The 24,927-nt window shown below is 50.1% G+C and overlaps 1 protein-coding gene across 3 annotated transcripts in view; it reads left to right on the forward strand.

The window, feature by feature from the left end:
* Positions 1 to 24,927, forward strand: part of MAD1L1 (mitotic arrest deficient 1 like 1) — a 3,106,940-nt gene that overhangs the window by 2,196,679 nt on the left and 885,334 nt on the right. For all 3 annotated transcript variants that reach the window (XM_069647622.1, XM_069647623.1, XM_069647624.1), the window contains one exon: positions 22,603 to 22,810. In XM_069647622.1, coding sequence (XP_069503723.1) covers positions 22,603 to 22,810 — 208 coding nt within the window. The remainder of the gene's footprint in view (positions 1 to 22,602; positions 22,811 to 24,927) is intronic.

Raw genomic sequence — 24,927 nt, forward strand, 5'->3', positions numbered from 1 at the left:
TTGCATTACACCTATTTACACGTTTTGCCAGGGGAAGCTGAAGTCCCTTTTTCCTGAATTGGCCGATTTTAATTTTTTTTAATGGTAATGTGCCGAAGTCTTTAATTTCCAAGCTCCACCTCCTAGCAACCAGGCAACATCTATTCCCCATGTAATGCACCTCACCCCTTTGGGTTCCATGCGCCTTAGTCTCCCTCGGTTAGAGTCAGTCAGTCAATTGCTTTATTCAAATTGAGTTCATCAAGCAAAATACACGTATAAACAGATCAATGATATTAATAGCTTATAAAATGTGCACAATAAAAACAAACTGATCCTAAAACCAAGCATGGTCCGCATCAGCAATTATTTCAAAACACACAAAACATTTAATTTCATTTACAAGATTGAAGTCTAGTTCTAATTCTCAAGGCAGCTGTCAAATATCGCTGAAAAGACCAAAAAAGGTGGTAGTCTTTGGATTCCAATATGAGACGTAATGCAGCACAACATTGAGTGACCATAAATAATCTAAGCAATGGCTTAATATATCTAGATCTAGGTTTATCATATGCATGAAAAACATGAAATTAAGCACATCTTCTCCGGTCCGAGCATACAGTGGGCCTCATTACGAGTCAGTCGGTCCGGAAAGAATGGTGGCGGTGTTTCCGGACCGACTGATCTCGAGTCCTACAGGCGGGAGGTGTTATTCCCGCCAGGTCTTACCTGGCGGGTTTAACACCTCCTGCCTGCCGGCGGACGTGGAAACACTGGCACCATTACAGCATGGTGCCGGTGTTTCCACTTCCCCATTCCCATGGAGTCCTGTGTCCTTGTTGACTTTCTGATGGAGTCCTGTGGGACTCCATGGGAATGGGGACTTACCAAATACCTCCTCCGGAATTCCCAGGTCACCGGGGACATAATGCCCCGGTAATTCCGGGAATCATGGAGGCGGAATGGTAATATGAGTCCGGCGGTAACCTACCGGAATTTCAGGCACGGTTACCGCCGGACTCATAATGAGGCCCAGTGTGTTTGCATGTTGAGTTATCATGTGCACATTCTCGTCTGAAAAGGGGAGAAACCAGAGAGACTGAACTGCATCTAGGTGCTGATCTTACAGTAGAAAAGGCCTATGAGTGCAAAAATTAGGGTTATTGGAAGAGATGGGATGTAAGCTTTTTGAAATAATCTGTAAGAATCTTCGAAGATCAAAAAAGTGACGTCCTTGTGAGAGGGCCCACAACCGATAAATACCCATCACTTCTCTTCACAAAATGAGTAGAAGGTACAACTAATCGGAGAATCGTAGTATTATAGTGGCCATGCTGGACAGTGATCTACAAGTCTGGCCATGAGATAAGGTGGGGCAAAAGCATGAAGGCACTTAAAAACAAGACCGAGAATCTTAAAAAAGAATGGTCTGTTGTACCCGCAGCCAATGAAGTACCTTAGGATGGTGGGAAATGGATGAGAAATTTGGAGCATGAAACTGAAGTCTCGCAGCTGCATTTTGGGCTTCTTCCAATCTGTTGGGTTGCTTTGCGGGGACCCCTTTGAGTGTGGAATAACAATTATCCAATTTGGAGTTGATCAGTGAGCTGACGACTACCGATAGTCACTGTCCAAGTCTACGCCGATTGTAGATGGACTTCACTATTTCACCAACATGTCGATTATAGACAAAGTCGGATTGTCAAATGCAACCCAGGTTCTTGATGAGTTACTCAAAAATAGTTTGGGACCAAAAAAGATGACCTCCGTTTTTGAGGGATTTAGTTGCAGCTTGTTCGACATCCTCCAACGTTTGATTTCTGATGCGCAGTCCATAATCCGTTGAAGAGTCAGAATAATTGTTCGTACACGCACATGTAAATCTGTGTCATCCGCATATGAACTATGGCACATATTAAACTTTGTACAAATGTGCATGAGTGGGTGGATGTAGATGTTAAACAATAAAGCCTTGTGGAACCACACAAGGAACTGGTAATTAACTTGAATTGTATGGTCGTATCATAACCTGTTGGGTTAGCTCATATATGAATGAGGAGTTTGAATGAGTCCATTTTAAGGAGTCATGTGACACACAAGCAGTCTAGATAATTCTTGACCGAAGGCGAAGTATAACGAAGTCGACAGTATCAAATGCCACACAGGGGGGTCTAGCAAAACAGGGTGAGGTCACCCTTGTCGGCCGGTCTCTGGATATCATACCAAATGATTAATAGTGCGGTCTCAGTTCTATGAGATGGCGTTGAAGCCTGAATTTGTTTTTTAAAAAGGCGATGTTCTACCATAACATTTTGCAATTGAGCTGTAACTATTTTTTCAAGGATATTTGTTGGCCATAAGGGACCAGCGATGGGATGACATATTCTACTCTAATGAGGTTTATTTTTAATAAGAGGTGTTAAGACTGAACCTTATAACTCCTTAGGAATAACTCCTTGAGAAAGGGGAAGGATTAACAAAGCAGGTGATTCACTTAAACTGACGCCAAGCCAAACAAGCTGGTAGATAATCATCATTGTAGTTGGTAGGTCTCAATGTCCTAATTAATGAGAGTATCTAATCAGAAGGGTCTGGAGGAAACTTAAAAGTACAAACAGGAGAGGTTCTAGGGTTTGTTTTGAATTATGGGGTTTGGGAAGTGGTGAGTGAAGTGTCATTGTTGTTTCTAATCGTACTAACTTTATTCAAAATACATTTGTTAAACTATTTTGCCAGTTGAAGAGTAGGTGGCAGAGTTGAGGATATGCATTGTGGATTAAAGATAATTTTGTATTACATCAAAAAGTATTTAGGCTTATTGGCCGCCACATTAATGTGGTTTTGAAGGAAACTAAATTACGCAGCAAAGATAGCCTTTTTATAGATCAGGGCAGTCTTTGCAGCATTAGTGGAGGCATGATCTTTGTCCGCCACAATTTTTCTTTTTTACGGTAATCATGTTTAGGAGCTCGAAGAGAAGCACAGTTCCATCACAAAAAATCATCACATGCAGAGTTTGACATGAAAGGTGTTAGTACTGAGCAAAGATCTTACCCAGAAATATTATTTGTCCATAGCACTACGTGAGGTTAGACCAATAGGGCGTCCAACCTTGGTAGATGTTGAGTGGTTATTTGGAATCAAAAAGATCCTAACATAATGATTGCTTGAGCAAATGGCGATTTAACAAGGGGCTGTTAATGTGACTGATACGCTGAGTCGCTGATACGATGTGACACTATACTGCCTCCCCCAAGGCTGCTTTTTCAGTTTAAAGGATAGTTCCGGGACTTTTTTTTTATTGTCCCTACGGTTTGGCCATGTGTTTTTAAGCATAAATCGGTAGATCGTAGAAAACTTTCCTATGGACCTTACCCGACTTTTCGTCCATTAACGCACTCGAAATCAGCCGCCATTTTCTGATAATCCTATCATTTCCCCCCATCGACCTGGCTCACCTGCTTTTGCGGCACTAAATGAAATCCCCCGCCCCTGAAACAGACTTAATCAAAACATTCATATTCCCCGCCTCTATCCGTGACGTGACTGTGCTGCGTAGGCAAACGCGCCCAGGCGTCTTCTACGCGACTCCACACAGAACCCGGAAACCAACACAGATCAGCTCACAACACAGCGCGCCACAATTCGGAATATGAAACTGTACTTTTAAATCAAACCGCAAGATTGTAAATTTGGTAAAGTACATTTATTTGACATCAAATGTTTAGAGAATATTCAGCGATTTGCATTTTTCTTTGCTCTCGATCCAAAATAGTTCGTCTTGAGGCAAGCGATGTTCCTTTGCTGTACACAGGGTCTTAGATCATCTCACAATACAGCGCCACAATTTGGAATATGAAACTGTGGTTTAAAAGCAAACGGCAAGATTGTACATTTGGCAAAGTACATTTATTGGACATAAAATGTTTAGAGAATATTCAGCGATTTGCATTTTTCATTGTTCTCGATCCAAAATAGTTCGTCTTGAGGCAAGCGATGTTCGTGTGCAGTACACAGGGTGTTGGTTTACGATAAAATAAGCTCTTCGGTCGCACTGATAATCGCATGGCTGTTCCAACAACGAGGCACTAGGCCACCACAACGGTCTGTATGTTGCATCTAGCCGTTAGTACCGCGTAAGGGCATACTTGTACTTGGCAATCGTCCCATAAAATGGTCAGGGTGGTAACGTTGTTCACGCGGAGAAGAAACTGGCGGTTATAAAAGCCATCCGCCGGTGTCTGGTACTCGTGACACATACAATAATGAAGGATGTACCTGTTTTAAAAACATAAAAAATGAAATTAGTCTCACCATCAGATCTTTATTAAAATTATTCATTTTATATATTAGGTCGGGAAATTATTTCATAGCTAGGACAGTGCAACTGGGTATTATACGTCATTTGCAGTAACCCACCCCCTCTCCTCTGCCTTTTTCAGAGCCGCCTGAGCGCCAGTGGACCACTTCGTCACTGATATGATATAATATGGCATTTGCAACGTGCCTATACACAAGTGTTTCAAGGCGTGGCGAGGCAGGGAGGGGGGGGGGAAGAAGGAGAAGACAGACAACGATCCTACTAGGCCAGGAGTCATTCAGATCGCGCAAGTGCAGGGGTAGGGGGAAGGTAAAAGTGCAAGGGGAAGGGGAGGGGGGGAAGTGGAGTACAAGGTAAGTAGCATAAAATAATAAATACATAGGGCCAGCTGGTGGCGAGTGCAAGGTAAGTGCAGAACAAGTGCTGGGAAGGGGGGGCTGTAGGATACTGAGACAGTCCCCCAGTGCAGGGGTTGACAGGGAGGCAGTGCAGGTGGAGAGTGGAAGGGCCCAGGACCGAGGTCGCAGACAGTGGACCAGTTGTAGCAGGGGAGAGGGAGAGAGAAAGCAGAAGCAAAGAGGAAGGTTTTGAGGTGCTTCCGTAAAAGGAGATGGTTCTCCTCAAGATAGTGCGCGGTACAAAACAATATGCCACATAGAACGAACAAGTACAACTTAACCCGTCTTTAAAGCTACTGTATAGTAATTAAATTGCGGTATAAACTCATCTAAAGAGTTACTTACATTATATTTGCATTTTCCATTGTGTCTGTGCGTAGGGCAGCCCCGAAATACCACTCCTTCTATGCCGACGTTATTTCTTCTAATGAACGAACATTAAATGGCTATCGTTTCTGAAATTTTATTCATTATCGTTTCTTACGTTATTCCACCACACCCCCAAAAAGAAGTCTTCCGGGACGGTCCCGGCCTGTCAAGGTCAAATAACAATAGAACCTTATACTGAGTCGTGGGCCATTCCGGCACCCGAGCAAAACATTTCCATTTGTGTAAATTTCCCTCCAGTTGTGAACCCCCCAATTTTTTGTAGTTGTCTGACCATCCTATCCTGACATTTGCCAGTGGAGCCCAGCCTTCTGCTGTACTCCGCTGGGTTTTCGCTCCCTTTGTTATGGCGAAACTGACATGCCCTTAAAGACAATAGGTACTGGGAGACTTTGTTTCCTTTAGTCTTTCACTTTGTTGCTAGTTTTTAGCAAAATGTTACCATTGTACAAAGTACCTTACAGTACAGTATGCTGGGATCTTCCTTTCATTTTTAAGGCCCCAGACACCCTCAAAGGATTTTTCGGTAGAAGTACAAATGTGCCTTGGACAGAGCTGGTGGCAGCTGTTATTTTATGTAGATTTTTAACCCTTGCTTTTGGTTCATATCGCGTTTACCGTGTTTGGACCAGACAGTGGCTTGGCCCCAAAATGGCCATTCCACAAGGTCCTTTGTTCTGTCCTTTGGCCATCTTGTCCCTTTGCCTTCCCCAGGTCGAGCAGACCCGGGAAAACCCTTATTTGGTCATGCAGATACCCACCCAAACAGAACCTTTCGCAGGCTTCTGCATGCCTTGTGTCTGGGCCTCCAGTATGTGGGCTGGACTGTTTAGTTCCAATTCACATCCTGGGTGCCTGAGAGACTTGTATGCTGGGAATGACTGGGACCTCCGTGGTCCATGATTTGTCCAAGTCTGGAGTGGCCTTTATGTGAGCAGATCTCTCATTGGGTCCTTCATATTGGCACAAAGGAGATTCTGGATATGAGAAGGGGCCAAACACCCACACCAGGTCGATCTCTTGAGTTCACACCGAACTTAGGATAGGTGCAAAGTATCCTGAAACCAAGAAGCCGAGTCGGGGAACCGCTGGTGACCCGGTGGAAGGTTTGGCACCCTGAGTCTGCTGTTGGCCTGCTGGACCCCTCTGTTTCTGATCGAACTTAGGTCTGCAAAGGCGCTTCAACCCATTGGAATAGTGGAACCAACTATTCTCTGCACCTCCACCTTAACCTGAAAGCAAGCGTTCTCTGAAGTGTTCCTGAGCCAACCAGTGAACTGACCAGCTTGCACAGGACCTTTGCACTGGAACCACCGCCTTCTTGAATTGACTTTTGAGACTTTGGAGATCTTAAGCATTGTGTATAAGGCACTCTCCAGCCAAGTTTCAAAAACGTAGGAGCCCTAGGTCTGGAATTGGGAGAGTATGCCGGAACCCGAGTGCACGCGGTCACTGTGTCGCCCAGCCGTGGTGACAAACTTTGAGGGTGCGCTGCTGCTGTGCCCCCCCCCCCGTGCCCTGAATTGCGCTGATCCCTTCATCACGAGTGGAGAAATTGCCACTGTCCCGCCACAGAATCATCCCTGGAACTCAGCCGCTGGAAGCCGTAGAACTGCGCAATTTCTGCATTTCAACCTGCAACCGAAGTGGACTCTTAATGCCGAAGTTTGGTCCGGACTGCGCCTTGGGTCGGTGAGTACTTGGAAACATTACCATTGCCCCCTAGCGTTTCCATCCATTTTTACGCACAAGTGTCCCCTGAGGGCCACTCTTTTTTGTCGAGGTAGCCTGTGGTACCAAGCTGTTCCAAACTCTTGGATCCTTTTTCTGCCCTCTTGGGGAGTACCTGCTCGAATAGTGGGAACTTATTCTTCACTGCCTCACCTGCTTTCCTGAGCTGCTACAGCCCCTGCAAGAGACCCTGTGTTTTCCCAACCGCACAATTGTGTGCACCTGTATCCGAAAGTACTTTGAAGCATAAGGCTTCACTCTTCTTGGGGATTGGACTGCCTCTCAGTTAGGCTTTGGTAATTAAAGATTGCCTAAAGTATATTTACACTGTTTACTCCCTTTCCTTACAGGTTGTGGACCCTTACTGTGTGCCATTCCTTTAGGCCATTGATAATTGTATATATGTGTTATAGTAGTGTTGCATTGGTTTAGGATTTGCTGTTGAAATTAGCTTTGTATATGAATTTTAAGGCCTTTAATAAATGTATATGCATTTTTGATATACACCTGACTGAGAGTAATTTGTAGTGTAGTTTACTGTGTGCGCTCATTGTGGGCTTTTGATCACCCTCACCCCTCCTGAGACCTAGTCTTGACTGCCGCCAATGCTACCTTGATTGGTCTGGCTTGTCTAGAAGGCTACCCTGTCACAAGAAACTAGGCTGTCATTCTGAACCTCTGCCCACCAGGTCAGAGTTCAGAAATCCATCTCAACAGCCCTCCTAAAGTATAAGAGGCCAGATTGTCAAAGTTTCATTGGTGCAAATGAGGAAGTGCCTGTGAGAATCTCGAAATTGCACCTGCTACCTTTTACCAAATTCTTTACACATAGCGCTTGAGCAAATCTGAGTGTATCTGGAGCATCTTTGAGATGTTAATATGTATAAGTGATTCATAAAGGTTGGCTCATGGGCATCTTGTTGATCCTCTGATGATTCTCTGCTTTGCTCCACTTTGAGGCTTTGTGAATACAATCTAAGGAAGCCGGTGCAAATCTAAGCTGCTCATGGGGCCCTCCTAATTGGCTTCAGTGTAAATCTTTGAGAATCTGTCCGTATTTTATTCATGCTTTTATTTTACATGTATTCATCAAAGTGGTAGTTTACTTAAAAATCAAGTGAGAGTCAGAAAAAAAGAAAACAAAAATACACCACACTGTGGAACTCATAATGAAAGCTCCCAAGAGTGTGACAATAGCCAACACGATTGATCATAAGTGAATCCTTGTTTCATACGTCAACCTGAAGCGGTTTCCCCAAATGCACCCCGGTAATCGGTGTACAGTGGGGAAGGGTAAGCAACATAATGGTCTTTCCTAAAACTGGAGTGACGTTCCTGAAGACCCAGGAATAATTAAGCATTTTGAAGGCCAGAGCAACACAGTGTTGCAGCACCACCCAGGAGAGAGGTTGCCAAATGTATGCCAGCAATTATTGAATATTGTAGCCAAGAGGGAGGATTCTAATTGCATCCTGGAACAAAGCTGATGTTTAAAAACATGCAGCACTGCAGACGGACGTAGATTGAGAGCACATTATCCTTTAAATAAGACCAGCCTTACAGAGCATGACCTGAAGCTTGCCAAGAATTGAACACTGCTTTTGAATATTGTTACCAAGAGGAGGAACACTTAGTGCATCCTGCAACTTCCAGTTAAGGTTCCCAAGGGGATAATGATGGGGACATAGAAGACAGCTAGTAATACACCTATTCATAAGCATCCATCGTACTACACTACAACATTCCTCCTCACATCATACTTCACAAAGAAATAGTGAACACTTTGCTTCAGTTAGCACACCAGACCTGCTAAGGTAGTATCCAGCTCTCTTCGGCGCACACCAAATGATCTCCCTCCTAAATGATAAGTGCGTGTTCTCTCGTCTTTCCCCGCCCTCTGCCAAATTGTGTACACAATACTGAATCGTCCTTCCTCCTTCAGTGCTTCACTATCAAGTCAAGTTTGTGTTCTACATTCCACTACATACTTGCATACAAAAAATGGTCTCCTCCAATGTTCTGTGTGGAGTCAAAGACAGCCTTGAAGACTATAATATATAGTGCCTTATAGACTTTGTATTCATGGGATTAGAACGTGGACTCGGGCGCAACAGCCTCCTTCTGCTGGCTTTAATTTAGAATAAGCCTAAATCGATGGTTTATTTTTAGCTAATGACCTGGCTCTACAGTGTTAGTTTTGCAGATATCAAACGAGTGACTGGAAGACATCCAAGTATCAGCATATGCTGCCAAACAGGCATAATTATTGCAGCAGGTTGTGCAAAACAGTTCTCCACAGTATGTTTGTTCCCTCAATCCGATTGGTGTTAAGCAAATACCAATTCTGATACTGTTAGTCACGATTCCCTTCTCAGAGGAATTTTGACTGTTCGTTTTATGTATTGTTTCTGCTGAATAATATGGGCTTAGCCCATTTGGTCTAGACATGAAGCCATGCCAAAGGGACAGTTTTACTCGTCAATAGCGGTTTGTTTTATGGCTTGGAAAATATAGAGGTTAGCCATGAATTGTCTTCTGTTGAGGATTGATGGTATCGTTCTTTGAGTAACGTCACTGTATCCCTCACACACGACTGGATTTTAAAGCAAATGCCACTCAAAAATACTTGACAATTTGACACGGTTTTCATTGTACCTAGCATGCCAAGGCATAACCTCATGCCCTACGGGGGTTTCAGAGAGTTTTATCAAGTGATGGATGTATTGTTAGTCAACACAATTGTTGTGGACCTACCCCAGAACATCTAGGAGCCAGTTCCCATTGCCCTTCTTTAAATGATGTCCATTAGAGGACATCAAAATGCACTACACATTTTTATCAGTAAAACACAATTTTCCACTTGCAATATAGTGCCTCTTTGTGCTCCTAAAGTAAGTCATCATGAACTTTCACGCATCTGTGTAGCCTTTGTTTATTCCCTTAAAATAATCTGAACATTAAAAGTTACTACTTAGTCAAACAATATGCAGTTCCTATCATAAGCACTAGAGTATGTGAATACAGCCTAGTATCATACTCTTCTCCTATTCACTTCTCGGAATGCAAAGCCTAGAGCCAAATAAAAATGTGTAGAGACAAATAAAATGTGCACAGTAAACGTAAACACTCGCAGTATTGCTGCCAGGACAGGCAATCCAGTAGTCATGGGAAGTTATTCCAGCCCCTGTAAACCTCTTAATAAAACCATATCCAAATCCCATAGGTGCTAAAAGGCAATGACCTAAGCATCCTAAAGTCATTGATTGAAATGCAGGGGAAATCGGTGGCAATTCATCTTTAGAGGCCTTCTCTTCCATCTACTAATGCATGTATGGGACTATGTATCCTGGCCAAAAGTAGAGGGAGGTGTTGAAATGCTTTATGCCAGACCTGCACTGAACACAGCCTAGTGCTTTCCCAAACGACACTCAAAAGTCAAGACGCTAGCCTGAACGCAGTTGGCATGGCTGTTCTCTTAGGTCCCGTCCCCTTTCCTCCATAATGCATGGGTGTCCCTCGCAAGGGACGGGAGACGGAACCTTTTTCACCAGAAAAATCGTCTTTCCCTCTAAATCTAGAGACGCACGGAGGCGCGGTCCTGGGAGCATCCCTGGGAGCAAGCGCTGCCCTGACTCCGCCCTCCGGCGCCACAACTCAGTCCCCTTTTCCGTGCCGACGGGAACGGGCCAAATTCACCAGCGCTCCTGGGTTTGGCTTCGGCCATGTAATCCCACGTGCGGATTCTTCCTTTAGATCTTTTTATCTTTTTGTTCATTAGGTACTTGGTCCTCAGACGCCACAGCTCCTCCATGGCACATGTCAACTTCAACAGGGTTCAGCAGGTGCCCATCCTGCAACAGCCTTTTCCAACTTCAGACCCCCACGCCCTCTGCCTACGTTGCCTTGGCCCAGGCCACAGTTGGCAAGCCTGTTCGGCGTGCGGCTCGCTGTCCACGAAAGCGCTGGACAGACTAGCCAGGTGGAGGGAGCTCTTCCAGCGGTCGCCTTCTGAGGACCTCAAGAGTTTCGTGAGACGATCCAGGCCGGAGGTAGGGCCTATATTTTCATCTGCACCACGCAAGGGAGACTCCTTCCCAGGGACTCTCCTACGCGGGAGGGACCGATCAGGTTCTTTTACGAGGCTGTCACGGTTATCGGGCTGAGGGGGTCCTCAGATCTTCCCAGTGCCAGAGTTGAGGGGCTGCTAGGATCTTTTAACGGGCTTGCACCCTTGTACCGGCGTCATGGCCCAGGGCTATGCCCTGTTACTGGCAGTGCGTCCGAGGGAGTGCCTGAACGCAGCTCTAACGACCCCTGGGTCGAGGTTAATCCACCTACCGTGCATGTGCCAGAGAAGCGGGACAGGTCGCGTGCCTCACACATAAGGGACTTGGCAGAGGATCGCAGTGACAAGCAACACGTCACAGCCACGTGTTAGGCAGCTCAACAAGATGGCCGACAGGCCAGAAAAGGATACCCGTTCGACGCCTCTGCAGGACTTCGGTGCAGAGCGAGTATTGAGGTGGGACTCGCATCAACAAGTTACATGGCCTACGGCCTACCCTTCTTATGCGCAGGGCTGCTTTCCCCTGCGTCCGTACGTACAGGGTCGGCAGCGGCCTCAGTTGCCTCTAGTAACCCCTTCAGTGCCCTCCTCCTCCTCGTCGGCCAGCGAGGACCGGATCTTTGAGAGGTTCCTCATCCTCATGAAGTATCCTGATATGGGGAATATCATCAAGGACGCTGTCAGAGAAGTCCTCCTCGCTATGCTAGCAGCACCACAGGCTCCTCCGCTGACTCCTCCGGCCCCGGCGCAGCTGCCTCCTCCACCTCCTCAGCCTATTACGCAGGCGGTTCCGTAAAAGCCTCTGCCCCTTCCTCAGCCTCCCGCTGTGGCCCCCGTGCCCCAGCCTCTGGCTCCGGATACTCCTCCTCCACAGGATACCCCAGACCCTCAGGATACTGATGAGGAGGATCCTGACACGTCAGGATACTGATGAGGAGGATCCTGACACGCCATCATCGGCCAGGGCCTTCCACGAACCTATCGTGGGCCTGGCAGAACACCTGGGCCTACCACAGCCACAGGTCTAACAGCCGGCGGAGGGCGTCCTCGCTGAAGTCCTCACAAGGCGACCTTCTGCCAGAACGGGAATCCGACTGCAAACCGATGTAGTCTCCTTCGCCAAGAAGGGTTGTTTCAAACCACACTCTGTCCAGCAAGTCAACCGACGCCTGTACGCCAAGTACAGGCAGATGGAGGGAGATACACTCTTGCTCTCCTCGCATCCTCAGCCACACTCCACAGTGATCGCTGCGGCGTCACTATACTCCAAGCCTCAGTCGTCCTCATCTTCGTCATCTACAACACTGCTAGGCAAGGAGGAGAAAACCTTGTAGGCATACGGTAAGAAACTGTATTCCAATGCTTCCTTGCATCTGTGACAGGCCAATGCCGACGCCATGCTGGCTGCCGCCAACCTGAGATTATGGCAGGAAATTGCTGACTTCCTCCTGGAACTCTCCGCCCACAGCCGTTCACGTTTTAAGGCGTGGCTAACCGAAGCCAAGCTCGTGGCTCAGGATATCATGGAGTCTACTCTAGCACACATCAATACCTCTGGACGTGCCATCTGTATTGCCACGGACATCCAGGTTGAACCAAGTTCAACCTGGATGTCCAGGAACGTATTTTAGACCTGCCCTTCGAGGGCAGCAACCTCTTTCACTCCAGCACAGATGAGGAACTGGACAAGAAGAAGAATAGTTCTCAGACGGCCAAGTCTTTATCCATTCTGACAAAGACCACACCCAAAGCGTACTCCCAGTCCCTGCAACGCTCGGATAAAAATCACTCATCTGGAGGCTTCCGCGGCTTCCAGGAACGCAGGTCAAGGCAGCCGGAATGCTCGCCAACCCCTAGTCGGCGCAAGCATCAAAAAGGGAGGTGGGGGGAGCAAGGGTTTTTTTCAGTCCCCCTCCTCCGCCTCTGCCTTCGAGGGTAAGAAGTTTTGACAGACCCCTACGGGTCCACGAGTCACCAGTGGGGGGGGGGCAAGCTTGCCCTTCAGGCTCACTTCTGGCGACAACACTTTGCGGACCCCTAGATCCTGTCAGTAGTCTCCTCGGGGTACCGTTTACCTATCCCTGCCTCTCATCCCTCCTCTCCCGCAAGTTGGGACAGCAACTCTTTTGGTGGAGATTCAGTTGCTCGTCCTGAGTCAGGCCGTGGAGGAAGTCCCAGCCTCTCAGCGAGGATTGGGCTCTTACTCCAGGATCTTCGCCATTTAGAAAAAGAACCAGGCTGCCTGAGAGTTGTCCTGGACCTTTCCACCCTCAACCTCTGCTTACCTTTTCAGAGATTCAAGATGGTGACGCCAGCCTTTATCGCTGAGACATTGGGCAGGGGAGACTGGATGTGCTCCCTGGACCTGAAGGACGCCTACCTGCATGTCCCGATTTGGCAACCCCATCGTTCTTTCCTGCGGTTCAGGATCAGGGGCTGTCATTTTCAGTACAAGGACCTCCCTTTTGGCCTCAACTCGGCTCCCAGGGTCTTTACCAGACTCATGAATGCGGTGGCAACCCTCTTCAGGGCTCAGGCCCTCCATATATATCCCTACCTAGATGACTGGCTCGTCAGGGCTACATCTCAAGAAGGGGTTCACCAGTCCTCACATGCACTGATGAGCACGCTACACGACCTGGGCTTCTCCCCTCAACATTAAGAAATCACAGCTGCAGACCACGCAGTCTTTGAACTTCCTGGGCCTAATCTGAGACACATGCTCCAAGAGGGTATTCCCCTCGGAGGACAAGATAGCGGCCATCAGGAGGGCCACCTCCCACTTTCTCAGCCGAAGCTCTATGTCGGCTTGGTGGTTCCAGCACCTACTGGGCTTTTTCGCAGTGGTCCTGTTGGCCGTCCCCCACCCAAGACTCATGATCACGCGGACTCTGCTCCACTTCGCAGCGTCGTGGAATCAGGAGAGGGGCTCCCAGGCCGAAATTATCAATATCTGCATCTCGCTCCACCCGGACCTCACATGGTGGTCCAAGGACTGCAACCTGCGGACGGGCAACCCCTTCCGGCCCCCCGTCCGACAGGTGTCTATCACCACAGACTCCTCCCTAGAGGGCTGGGGAGCCACCCTGGAGGACCTCTCGGTTCACGGCACTTGGACCCGTCAAGAACAAGAATGCCACATCAATTGGCTGGAACTGAACGCCATCTGGTTAGCGCTCAGAGCCTTCCTCCCACGCCACAAGGGAAAGCATGTCCTCTTCTCCAGCATGGGGTCTGGCATGGATTCACATGCTCATGAATATTCCCCGTCGTCAGGCTGGGAATCCTCGGTAAAGAAAAAATCAGTATCAGTTTTGTTTCTGATCTGTCTTTCGTAGTAGTAACCAATCACTGATCTCTGCGTCATACTGACCACAGCCAATGACTGCCATCTCCCTAAGCCCCGCCTCTGGCAGCCATCTTCAGATTTTTACCGCACGTTCAAGTGTTGGGAGTCCTCGTGCTTAGCTCTCGAGCTTTTACTGCGTGTTTCGCGCTTTTTCAGGTGAATTTTCTAATTTTTTCGGTTAATCGAGCCTCAAGCTCCACCGTTTCTACTCCCGTTAACGGGTACCCGTTGCGGGATTTTCCTACACCCCTCAAGGGTGAAGATTTAGTCGAATCAACCTCTTGGAGGATTCCAGAAGAGTTTGTCACCCGGACCCAAGCTGTTTCGCAGCTGCCCTGGATGCGGGCTGCAGAATGTGTTTAAGGAGGACGAACATTTGCGATGCCTCTACTGTCTTCATGGGGACAAGACTCATGTAGAGAAGGACTGCCAGTTCTGCAAGAACTTGTCGGAGCGGACCATGAGGGACCGTCTATCTCGTCTCGCCAGCTGGTTGGAGAAGGGCTCAACGGGTGAGAAGAAGAAGAAAGGGTCCGAGCGGGCTTCTATGTCCTGTGCGGGCGCCCCGGCGACGGGGGACCAACACCAGGCCAAGCGCTGCGAGTCGGCTGGCTCCGGGAGCGCCGAAAGGTCGGGCTCTTGGGTCGCCAGGCAGGGCGCACCTTCCCCAGCACCGTCAACCACGAGCCAGCGCTCCGGTTCGGGGAAGAGGCAGTCCGAGACCCCGGCTAAGCTTCGGGAGAAGCCCCGTCTGATCTCGGGGGAGCGAGGCGTCGCCCCTCCCCCTAAGGAGAAGGCCCAGGACGCACCTAAGGTGGTGAAGGCCCCTACCCAGCATGCAAAGGCCTCTATCGAGCCGATCGCGGCGACTCTGGCCAAGCCGGCAGAGACCCCGCCAGCGGAGACTGCCTCCGGGACTAGAGTTTCCCTGCCGCCAAGGAGGGAATCCTCTTTTCAGCCCATCGTCATGGCCCCCATGATGGAACAAGGGGGGGGGCACGGTAGCCTCCTCTAGCTCGGAGTCGGCCTCGGAGGGGGAACTGACCGAGGTCGCGAGGAATCTCGAAGTACAATTCGAGAAGGTTCGGTCCCGCAAGGAAGATCCTCAGGAGATAACCGAGGAAGATGGCGAGGAAGAGCAGCCTTCCCTTCCGGCGCAGCCGGAACCTAGGCCTCAGGATAGCTCGGCGGCCATTTTGTTTGCAATCCAGTCCTTATGCTCTGAGATAAGGACGAGATTACCACGGCCCAGGCCGGAGGACCCGCAACCTGGCCCGTCAGGAAGTCCTCAGAACAAACGACGGAGGACCCAACCCTCTCCTCCGCTCGCCCCCGTAAGGCCTGCAGTTCCCTCCGCATCCTCCCACGAGTCGGGAGATGACGGTGCGGTGGGCTCGACGACGGGTTCTGAGGGCGACGGCGACGGAACGGGTCTCCCGTCGCACGGGCATCTCCGCCCGACGAGATTGGCTCATTCCACACCATGATCGCCAGGGCGTCCGAATTGTTGCAGCTCTGCCCGGAGGAGCAGAAACCGGGAGGCCAAGAGGAAGACTGTCATTGCGGTGCCTCTAATTGATGACATCTGGGAGGAGGGCCTGTCGGTACTCAAGAACCCCTCCACGGCACCAGCCAAACGGGACCGGTACAAGAAGTAGTACCGAGTCCCCGAGAACGCTCCCCTGTGCCTCAGGGCCCAGCCAACGCCAGACTCGGTCGTCTCGGCGGCGGCGAAGAAGAAAGCGGCGGGGTCAGGAGCCTCAACGTCGAATTCCCCTCCGGACGGCGAGGGAAAGAAGTTGGACGCCATGGGGCGACGGGTCATTTCGTCGGCGGCGACGAGGATCAAAGCGGCCAACGCCCTGGCGATCGTGGCCCGTTACGACAGGGAGCTCTGGTTTAAGCTGGCCCCCATATTGGACTTCCTACCGGACGACAAGAGGTCCGAGGCCCTGGAAATACTTCAAGAAGGCGAGGTGGCGTCGGACCACGCCATAACGGTGGCAACCGATATTGCCGATACCGGGTTCCGCCAGCTGGGCAACGGAGTTTGCCTACTACTACGGGGTTGGCTCCGGGCGACAGACTTCCGTCAGGACGTCCAGACCAGGGTGTTGGACATGCCGTTCGACGGCAGCAACTTGTTCGGGAAGGCGGTGGACGAATCCCTCCAAGCCATAAAGACGGATACGGAGACGGCCCGCGCCCTAGGAGCCCTTCAGCAACGACAGCCCTTTCGGTGCTCCGGAGGCAGACAGGGGGCCTCCAAGGGATCCAGCGGTGTCTCGTCATCCTACCGCCAGGAGGCACGCTCCTCGTCCCAGGAGGCCTACAGGGGTCGCGGCAAGCAGGGAGCGCCTCGCCGCCGTCGGCAAGGTGGCCACCTCCAAGCAGGACTGAACCGGCCGTGGCCTCGGGCCCCCACCGAAGCACCCCAGTGGGAGGCCGGCTGACGAAGTTCGTCGGCGTGTGGAAGTCCATCTCCACCGATCGTTGGGTGCTGGATACCCTGGCAAGAGGACACTCTATCGAATTCCTGAAGAAGTGCCCTCACATTCCACCTGTGGCCAGGAAGGAAAATCACGTCCCGCAACTGCTGTTGGAAGTACGGGCGATGCTCAGGAAAGGCGCCATCGAGCCCGTCCCAAAGAGGCTCTGGGGTGTACTCAAGGTACTTCCTCGTCAGGTAGAAGACGGGCGGCTGGCGCCCCATCCTGGACCTTCGTCGTTTGAACAAATACATCAGGTCACAAAAGTTCAGGATGGTCACCCTCCAGCACATGCTGGGACAGCTGGAGGAAGGCGACTTTCTATCGTTGCTGGACCTGGAGGATGCATACTTCCACGTTCCCATCCTCCTAAGTCACCGAAAGTTCCTCAGGTTTGGCGTCCAGGGACGCCACTACCAATTCAGAGCACTGCCGTTCGGATTGAAGTCGGCCCCCAGGGTCTTTACCAAGTGCCTAGCACCTGTGGCGGCGCGGCTGCGCCTGCAGGGGATTCACGTCTACCCCTACCTGGACGACTGGCTCATCCGCTCAAGAACGAGGGAACTTGCCGTCGAACACACTGCGAGGACCGTCCAGCTACTCGCAGACCTGGGATTCGCCATAAATTACCCAAAGTCCCACCTGGTGCCGTCTCAGGTGGCCCTGTTTCTGGGAGCGAAGCTCGATACAGTGAGGCGCCTGGCGGCACCGTCGGAAGAACGGACGAAGACCATTCTGGGCAAAGTGCAGCGCCTTCTAGCCACGGACGTGGCCAGGGTGAGGTCCATCAAGTCCTTCCTGGGGATGATGTCCTCTTGCATCTACCTGGTGTGCCTATGCAGACTATGGATGCGCCCTCTTCAAGAATTTCTCGACGCCCGTTGGACGCAGGCGAAGGGCACCTTCGAAGACAGGGTCCCCCTCAACGAGGTGTTCCGGCGGGCGATTCAGTGATGGGGCGTTCGAGCGCACCTCACGGCGGGCAAGGACTTTCAGACGCCGGCGTACCAGGAGACGGTGACGACGGACGCTTCCCTGGAAGCGCAGGATCTGTGGCACTGGGCGGTCGCCCAGGGGATGTTCATGGTTCCCTTCCACCTGGCAGGAGAAAAACACCATCGCCGACTCGCTCAGCAGGGAGCTGCACGCGTGTCACGAGTGGGAGCTGCGCCAGGATCAGGTGGATCAATTCTTCCGACGATGGGGCAAACCCCAAATCGACCTGTTCGCAACAGCGACAAACTCGAAGTGCCAGAGGTTCGCCAGCAGGTTTCCCCAGCCGAGAAGCATGGGCGATGCGTTCTCGTTCCCCTGGGACGGCCTATACCTGTATGCGTTCCCTCGGTTGCCGTTGCTGCTTCGACTCATCAACCAGCTCAAGAGGTCCCGGTGCAGGATAATCCTCGTCGCACCGGCGTGGCCGAGGCAGATCTGGTTCGCGGACCTTCTGGACTTGTCAATGTCCCCATCCATCAAGCTGTCGGCGGACGCGGATCTTCTCTTCAGAGAAGGAGGCGCCATCTTCCACCACGACCCGGCGTCGCTGAACCTGCAGGCTTGGCTCCTGCAGCGCTAGAGTTTGCAGGGTACGATTTACCGGCCGACTGCAGAGAGGTTCTTGCAAAGGCCAGGGCGTCCTCGACTCTCAAATGCTACGGTAACAAGTGGAAGAGGTTCTCTGTCTGGTGCCGAGCACAGAAGATCAACCCCCTACGGATTACAGCCCCTCAGGTGCTGCCGTACCTGCTATCGCTGGCAAAGGCTGGGCTAGCCCATGCCTCCATTAAGATTCATCTGGCGGCGATCTCCAGATATACCAGAACCACAGGACGGACGTCCCTGTGGTCCCATCGACTGGTGAAAGAGTTTATGAAAGGACTGTTCCGGTCGTTCCCTTCGGTGAAGGCCCCGGGCCCCGGCGTGGGAACTTAACGTGGTGCTGACTAGGCTCATGGGGCCCCCATTCGAGCCGATGCACTCCGCACCAATGAAGTTTGTGTCGTGGAAGACTGCATTCCTGGCGGCCATTACCTCTGCACGACGAGTGGGCGAGATCCCGGCCCTATCCTCCAAAGCACCATACTTGACTTTCCATGCCTCGAGGGTGGTGCTTAGGACGCACCCCTCCTTTATGCCCAAGGTGCCGTCGGACTTCCATCTTAACGAGCCCCTGGTGTTACCTATTTTCTTCCCGTCTCCTTCGTCGCCGGCCGAGAGGACTTTGCACTCGCTGGAGTGGCTAGAGTGCTGAAGTTCTACGTGGACCGCACGAAGAGTTTTCGGAGGACATCACAGCTGTTTGTGAACTTTGGACATGTGAATCAAGGGAAGGCTTTCTCGAAGTCTTCTATTTCCAGATGGCTCTCCGGCTGCATCATGCACTGCCACCGGTTGGCTAACCGACCGCTGCCAGGCCGTCCGAGAGCCCATTCGACCAGAGCGATCGCTGCTACTACGGCGTCCCTATCTGGTGTGCCCCTGCTGGACATCTGCAGGGCTGCTACGTGGAGGTCGACGCACACCTTCACGAGATTCTACTACGTCGATCGGGATTCCAGGGAGGAGTCCAGGGTCGGCCAAGCAGTGCTGCGCAACCTGTTCGCTTAAGGTGAGCCTGGTGAGGAGGTAAGAGATGCTTAATGTTGAGTTGTTGTATTGCTTAATGTTGAGCCTTTGCCACCTCCCGTGGTTGTGCATGTGTGTACTGCTATGTATTCTTATATTCATGAGCATGTGAATCCATGCCAGACCCCATGCTGGAGAAGGAACAAGTTACTTACCTGTAACTGTTGTTCTCCAGCATGGGTCTGGCATGGATTCACATGCGAACCCTCCCGCCTACCCCTCTGCGGCTCTTCACTTGGTCATACTGCCACTTCACATGCTACCAAATCTGAAGATGGCTGCCAGAGGCGGGGCTTAGGGAGATGGCAGTCATTGGCTGTGGTCAGTATGACACAGAGATCAGTGATTGGTTACCACTACGAAAGACAGATCAGAAACGAAACTGATACTGATTTTTTCTTTACCGAGGATTCCCAGCCTGACGACGGGGAATATTCATGAGCATGTGAATCCATGCCAGACCCATGCTGGAGAACAACAGTTACAGGTAAGTAACTTGTTCCATCCAGACGGACAACTCGACCAGTATGTACTATATGAACAAGCAGGGGGGAACCAGGTCCCCTTCCCTGTGCAGACTGGCGATCAACATGTGGGAATGGGCCTTGGAGAACGACATTTATCTCACGGCAGTGCACCTTCCGGGGAATCCAACCTGGAAGCGGACAGGCTCAGCAGGTTGGGAGCGGACAACTACAAGTGGCAGCTCAACGACCTCGTTGTACAGGAGAACTTCCACAGTTGGGGCCTCCCCCAGGTGGATCTATTTGCCACCAAGTTCGCCTCCTGGCAGGGGCAGGGTCAGGGTCTAGGCTCCCTGGGTGATGCCTTGTGGATCCAGTGGAGTGGCATGTCAGGTTACGCCTTCCCACCCACTCCACTGATTCACAGAGTACTTTGCAACTTCAAGGAGTCTCACCAACTCAACCTCATTCTGATAGCTCTGTGGTGGCCAGCCAGGCCATGGTTCTCGGAGCTCCTCAGCCTCTCAGTGGTCCCTCCAATCCACCTCCCTATGGGCCCAGCACATCTTCTGACACAGCAGGAGGACAGGGTCGTCCACCCCGCCCCCCAGAAGCTGGCCCTCACAGCGTGGTTCCTGAGCAGGTGATGCTCAGCCATCTCAACCTATCGCAAGCCAACCTGGAAATCATACAAGGGGCCAGGAGCAAGGCTACCAGAGCCCAGTATAAGAGTAAATGGACCAGGTTCTGCCACTGGGCACACTCCAAGGATATTGGCCCGCTGGCTTGTTCACTGGACTATTTGCTGCCATTCTCAGCGCACCTCGCCAACTCTGGCATGCAGGTGGCCACCTGCTGCACATACCTCTCAGCCATTGGGGCCTACAGGAATTCGGAGGAAGGGGTCTTCTCCTCCTCCAACCCCATAATCAAGAGACATTTGGCTGGGCTCGCTAGACTCTACCCGCCCATCAGGAAACCACACCCCGTGTGGGATTTAAACCTAGTCCTGGGCGCCCTCGCGCACAAGCCAGTTGAGCCTATGGTGATGGCGGACATCAGACTGGTCACTATCAAGACAGCCCTGCTAGTCGGCCTCACATTGGCACACAGGGTCAGCGAGATCCAGGCTCTAGTTGCCTCAGAGCCGTACACCACCTTCCACAAGGATAAGGTGGTCCTGCGGACCCATCCGGCATTTCTACCTAAAGTGCCATCAGCCTTTCACTTAAACGAGATCATCCTTCCTACATTCTTTGCGGACCCGAAGGACGAGCCTCAGAGTCCTGCACTACCTGGATGTCAGGCATGCCCTGAAATTCTACCTGGACAGGACCAAGGGCTTCCGCAAGTCAGATGCTCTATTCATTAACTTTGGGGGCTCCAGGCCGTTCTATCAGGCCTCCATCTCCTGCTGGATGGTCTCGGCCATCAAGGAAGTGTACGAGGGCCTGCATAGACCCCTTCCGGCGAACATGCAAGCCCACGCGGTCAGTGCCAAGGCAATGGCCATCGTTTTTCAGTGCCATGTCCCCTGGCAGGTCATAAGTAGGGCAGCCGCATGGGCCACTCCCTCGGCTTTCTGCAAATATTACTGTTTGGACGCCGGCTCCAGATCAGATGCAACGTCCGGACAGGTGGTTCTCCAGAACCTGTTTGCTTAAGGAGGGTCTCCTCTCCACCTTGGGGGCTACATTCAGTTGTAATCGCCCATGCAGTATGGAGAAAAGGGGGTGGGATTGGATGGGATAGAAGAGTAATTATAAGTTACTCACCGTAGTGACTAACGTACTCTTAGTCCATAGTCCCCTTTCCTCCATATGTCCCACCATCCTCCCCACTAATATTCTAGTGTCATTAGCCAATGGTAAACCTGTTGATGCGTCTTTGGGGACTGAGGTGTGGCGCCGGAGGGCGGAGTCAAAGCAGCGCATGCTCCCAGGGCCGCGCCTCAGCATGCATCTAGATTTAAAGGGATAGATTTTTCTTGTGAAAAAGGTTCCGTCTCCCGTCCCTCACGAGGGACGTCCATGCAGTATGGAGGAAAGGGGACTATGGACTATGAGTACGTAAGTCACTACGGTGAGTAACTTATAATTTCTACTAGTAAGTTCAAGTCCATATCAAATGTGAAATAATGGTATTATGTATAATTTAAGCTGAAAAAACATTGAAACAAAATACAAATTTGATTTTTGAAACAGTTGTCTAAATGACCATAATTTAGGACCAAGAACCATTATTTATAATCAAGGTATTTTACACTTGAATTTATATCTGCAAATCTTCTGACGCGATCTGCTCCCCTAGTCAGTCTTCTCAGCCCACATCATCTTTGTTTCATTCTACACCAGAACACGAGGCAAGAGGAGTCATAACTAACAGATTCATTCTGGGCAAAGGGATGGGCTTAACAAGTAGAAGTGCATAGTTATTGCCTCGTTTCTTCCACTCCTTTTAATATTTTACACAGTGGAGTTTAAGTGGAGTTTAATGTCACGAGTTTATCATTCTTTAAAACAGCTTGGCGTTCCCCGACTGTTTTTACCCCTTTTCTGTTATTAGTCTATGCTGAAAGTAGAATTGACACAGATCAACCAGAGATGGTAGGCAATGGTTTAGGTGGAACAGTTAAGAAGGATACGCTCAGTATAATCCAACTTAATCTTCTTTGAAGGGTTCTAGATGGAAAGGTCTGCATGCCAAATCTAATTTTCTGATGTTTACTGCTGATGACAAGATGTGGATGGCACACCTGCCCTCAGTAATGCAACGGTCTCATTGTTCTAATAGGGCAACTATGACACAAGCCAATATAAGGTGTTGCACCTATCCATGAACCCTGCAAGCAGTGCTCAGCAGCGTCGCCTAATGGAGTACAAGCTGTTACAAGAAGAATGTGAGAAGCTGCGGCAGCTCGTCAAGGCCCTGGAGGGAGGCCACCCCTTGCCTGAGAAGCTGGAAGGGTTGGGATCTATGGCATCGTCACAGGAGCTCACAGGTAGGTGATGGACCTCTTGGTCTTGAGTGGATCATTTGTTTAATGCTTTTTTCTGTAGGGTTGGTTGTCTTTTGCATACAGTGCCATGGCCCTTTCAATACAATAGTCACCTTGTTACCCTTGAAAGTCAGAATGCATTTTTGTTGCAGGATGCAAAATAGTGGTCATGATCTAGCAACAGGGTGCTTCTTTTTTTGCATCCGCCTCAGTTGACCAATAATTTTTTTATGGTTGTTTATCATTGTTGACAAGGCCAACACTGAGCACATTGGACAAGTGTGTTCATTGACATTTTTTGATAGCAGCATTACCTGGGCCCATTAGCTCTAATCGTGCATATCTGGCCATTAACGCCCCGAGCTGCTGTTTTTCCGGGCAGTTGGGCTGCTTGGAACATGGGCTTTATTTGCTGGTGCAACAGCCACATACCATTCCTGGACGACCACCTGCATTCTATCCCATTACTGACCACCTCATCTTCCTCGACCTCTGCACAATTGCTTGCCCCTTAATACCAAAAGCTCCTACCACTTCTCCACTCTCCTGCCTTCTGTAAGCCCATACGGTGGCCATGGAAAGAGACCACCCTTTTCATGGTGGCCATTTTTATTTGGACTGCCATGAAGTGATCCTTGCACGAACAGGAAGTTCCTTGAGTTTCCATCTTTAGCGTGTGCTAATGGATGCAGGGCTGGGCTGTACGACACCCACAGTGATGCAATAACACTCGTCGCTGGAGTCATGGTTGGCCATTAGCAGCTGCTACGCGTCAGTGGACATTATCATCATAGTACCTTTCGTCATGCACAAACCCATCTGGCACTCCCCTCCGCATATTTTCCTCTGCCATTAAATGCCTTTGTGCAGTGTGACGTGTGCGCAGTGTGAAGGGTATGTTTGTGTGTTTCGGGGAAAGGGGAGGCCCTGTGAAATAGTAGATGCTTTGTCCTATCACAAATTAATTGGATCTTTTGCAGTCGCAGAAGAGGCGCAGCTACTAATTTAGTCCCAAGATGTCACCCCGATATTGGCATTGAAGCGGCTTGGTTGAGAACTTTTCCTACTTACCCGCAGAAAATTAATTTGTGTTCGATATGACTGCATATACAATTAGTCACAGACAGCAGGACACATTTAATCAATTAAGTACATTACCTGGGAACACTTTGAAATTGGTATCTACTGCTGTCCAAGAGAAAGTTGGATCAATAAAACGAGTTTACTTTTGGCATAAGCCTCTGCATAATAAGTCTACACCTGCTATAGGATCTGCTAAATATGAAAATGGCGGGGCATGAATACATACATACCCAAGTACATTTGGTTTATGGAAACCTTTACTCGACGCCTGAAAGGAGGCAGCGTTAGATTATTGGGAATTTCTTGCAGCTGTGCATTTTTTTTAAATGGAAAAAAACCTCCTTCCCTCTTGCTGACAGGTTAATCTTTTGTGCAGATTCGTACATGATGCTAGAAGCATTTATGTGAAAAACCATAAAAAGCGCTACAGACCAAGGATAAACTGAACAGTTAAGTAGCACGGGCATTTTAAGTGTCTACCAATTCAGACGCGCTCGTTTTTTAGGAGCCATTCCTCATATGTGATCGATCCCCATCAGCGGAATGGCGGCAGTTATGTTTCCAGGCTTGCACCGAATTTGGAGTTCAGGGAACGACAGCAGAGGCGCACAGGTCCATGGTCTCAGACACATGCACACAAAGCCACACAGTAACCTAGACTGCGCCAAACTCTGGAACCACGGCAGTAAAGGGGTCTTAGCCAAAGCATATCCTCTTTCTGAGGAACTCATTACACAAGATGGGGCACTGCACATTACATCTGTCCTCACCTGTGGAGTGGGACAAAGGTCGAGCTATGTACTGATGAATGCTCGAAACACTGATTAAGAAGATAAGTGAACATGCAGGAATGGCTTGGGACTGCATAACCCTGCCCCATTCTCATTTCTACATTAGTGACTTGTTTAAGAACTTTTTCTTTAATGTTGGTATGCTTTTCTTTGCTGACCCAAAGACAGTATTTCGATAGGTACTTTTGGATAGGCGGCACACCATCGAGCGCTTGTAAGGAAGGATAGCTCACTCTATCATTAAGT

This window comes from Ambystoma mexicanum, chromosome 2q, assembly GCF_040938575.1.
Source record: "Ambystoma mexicanum isolate Mex_15411 chromosome 2q, UKY_AmexF1_1, whole genome shotgun sequence".
Lineage (NCBI taxonomy): Eukaryota > Metazoa > Chordata > Amphibia > Caudata > Ambystomatidae > Ambystoma > Ambystoma mexicanum.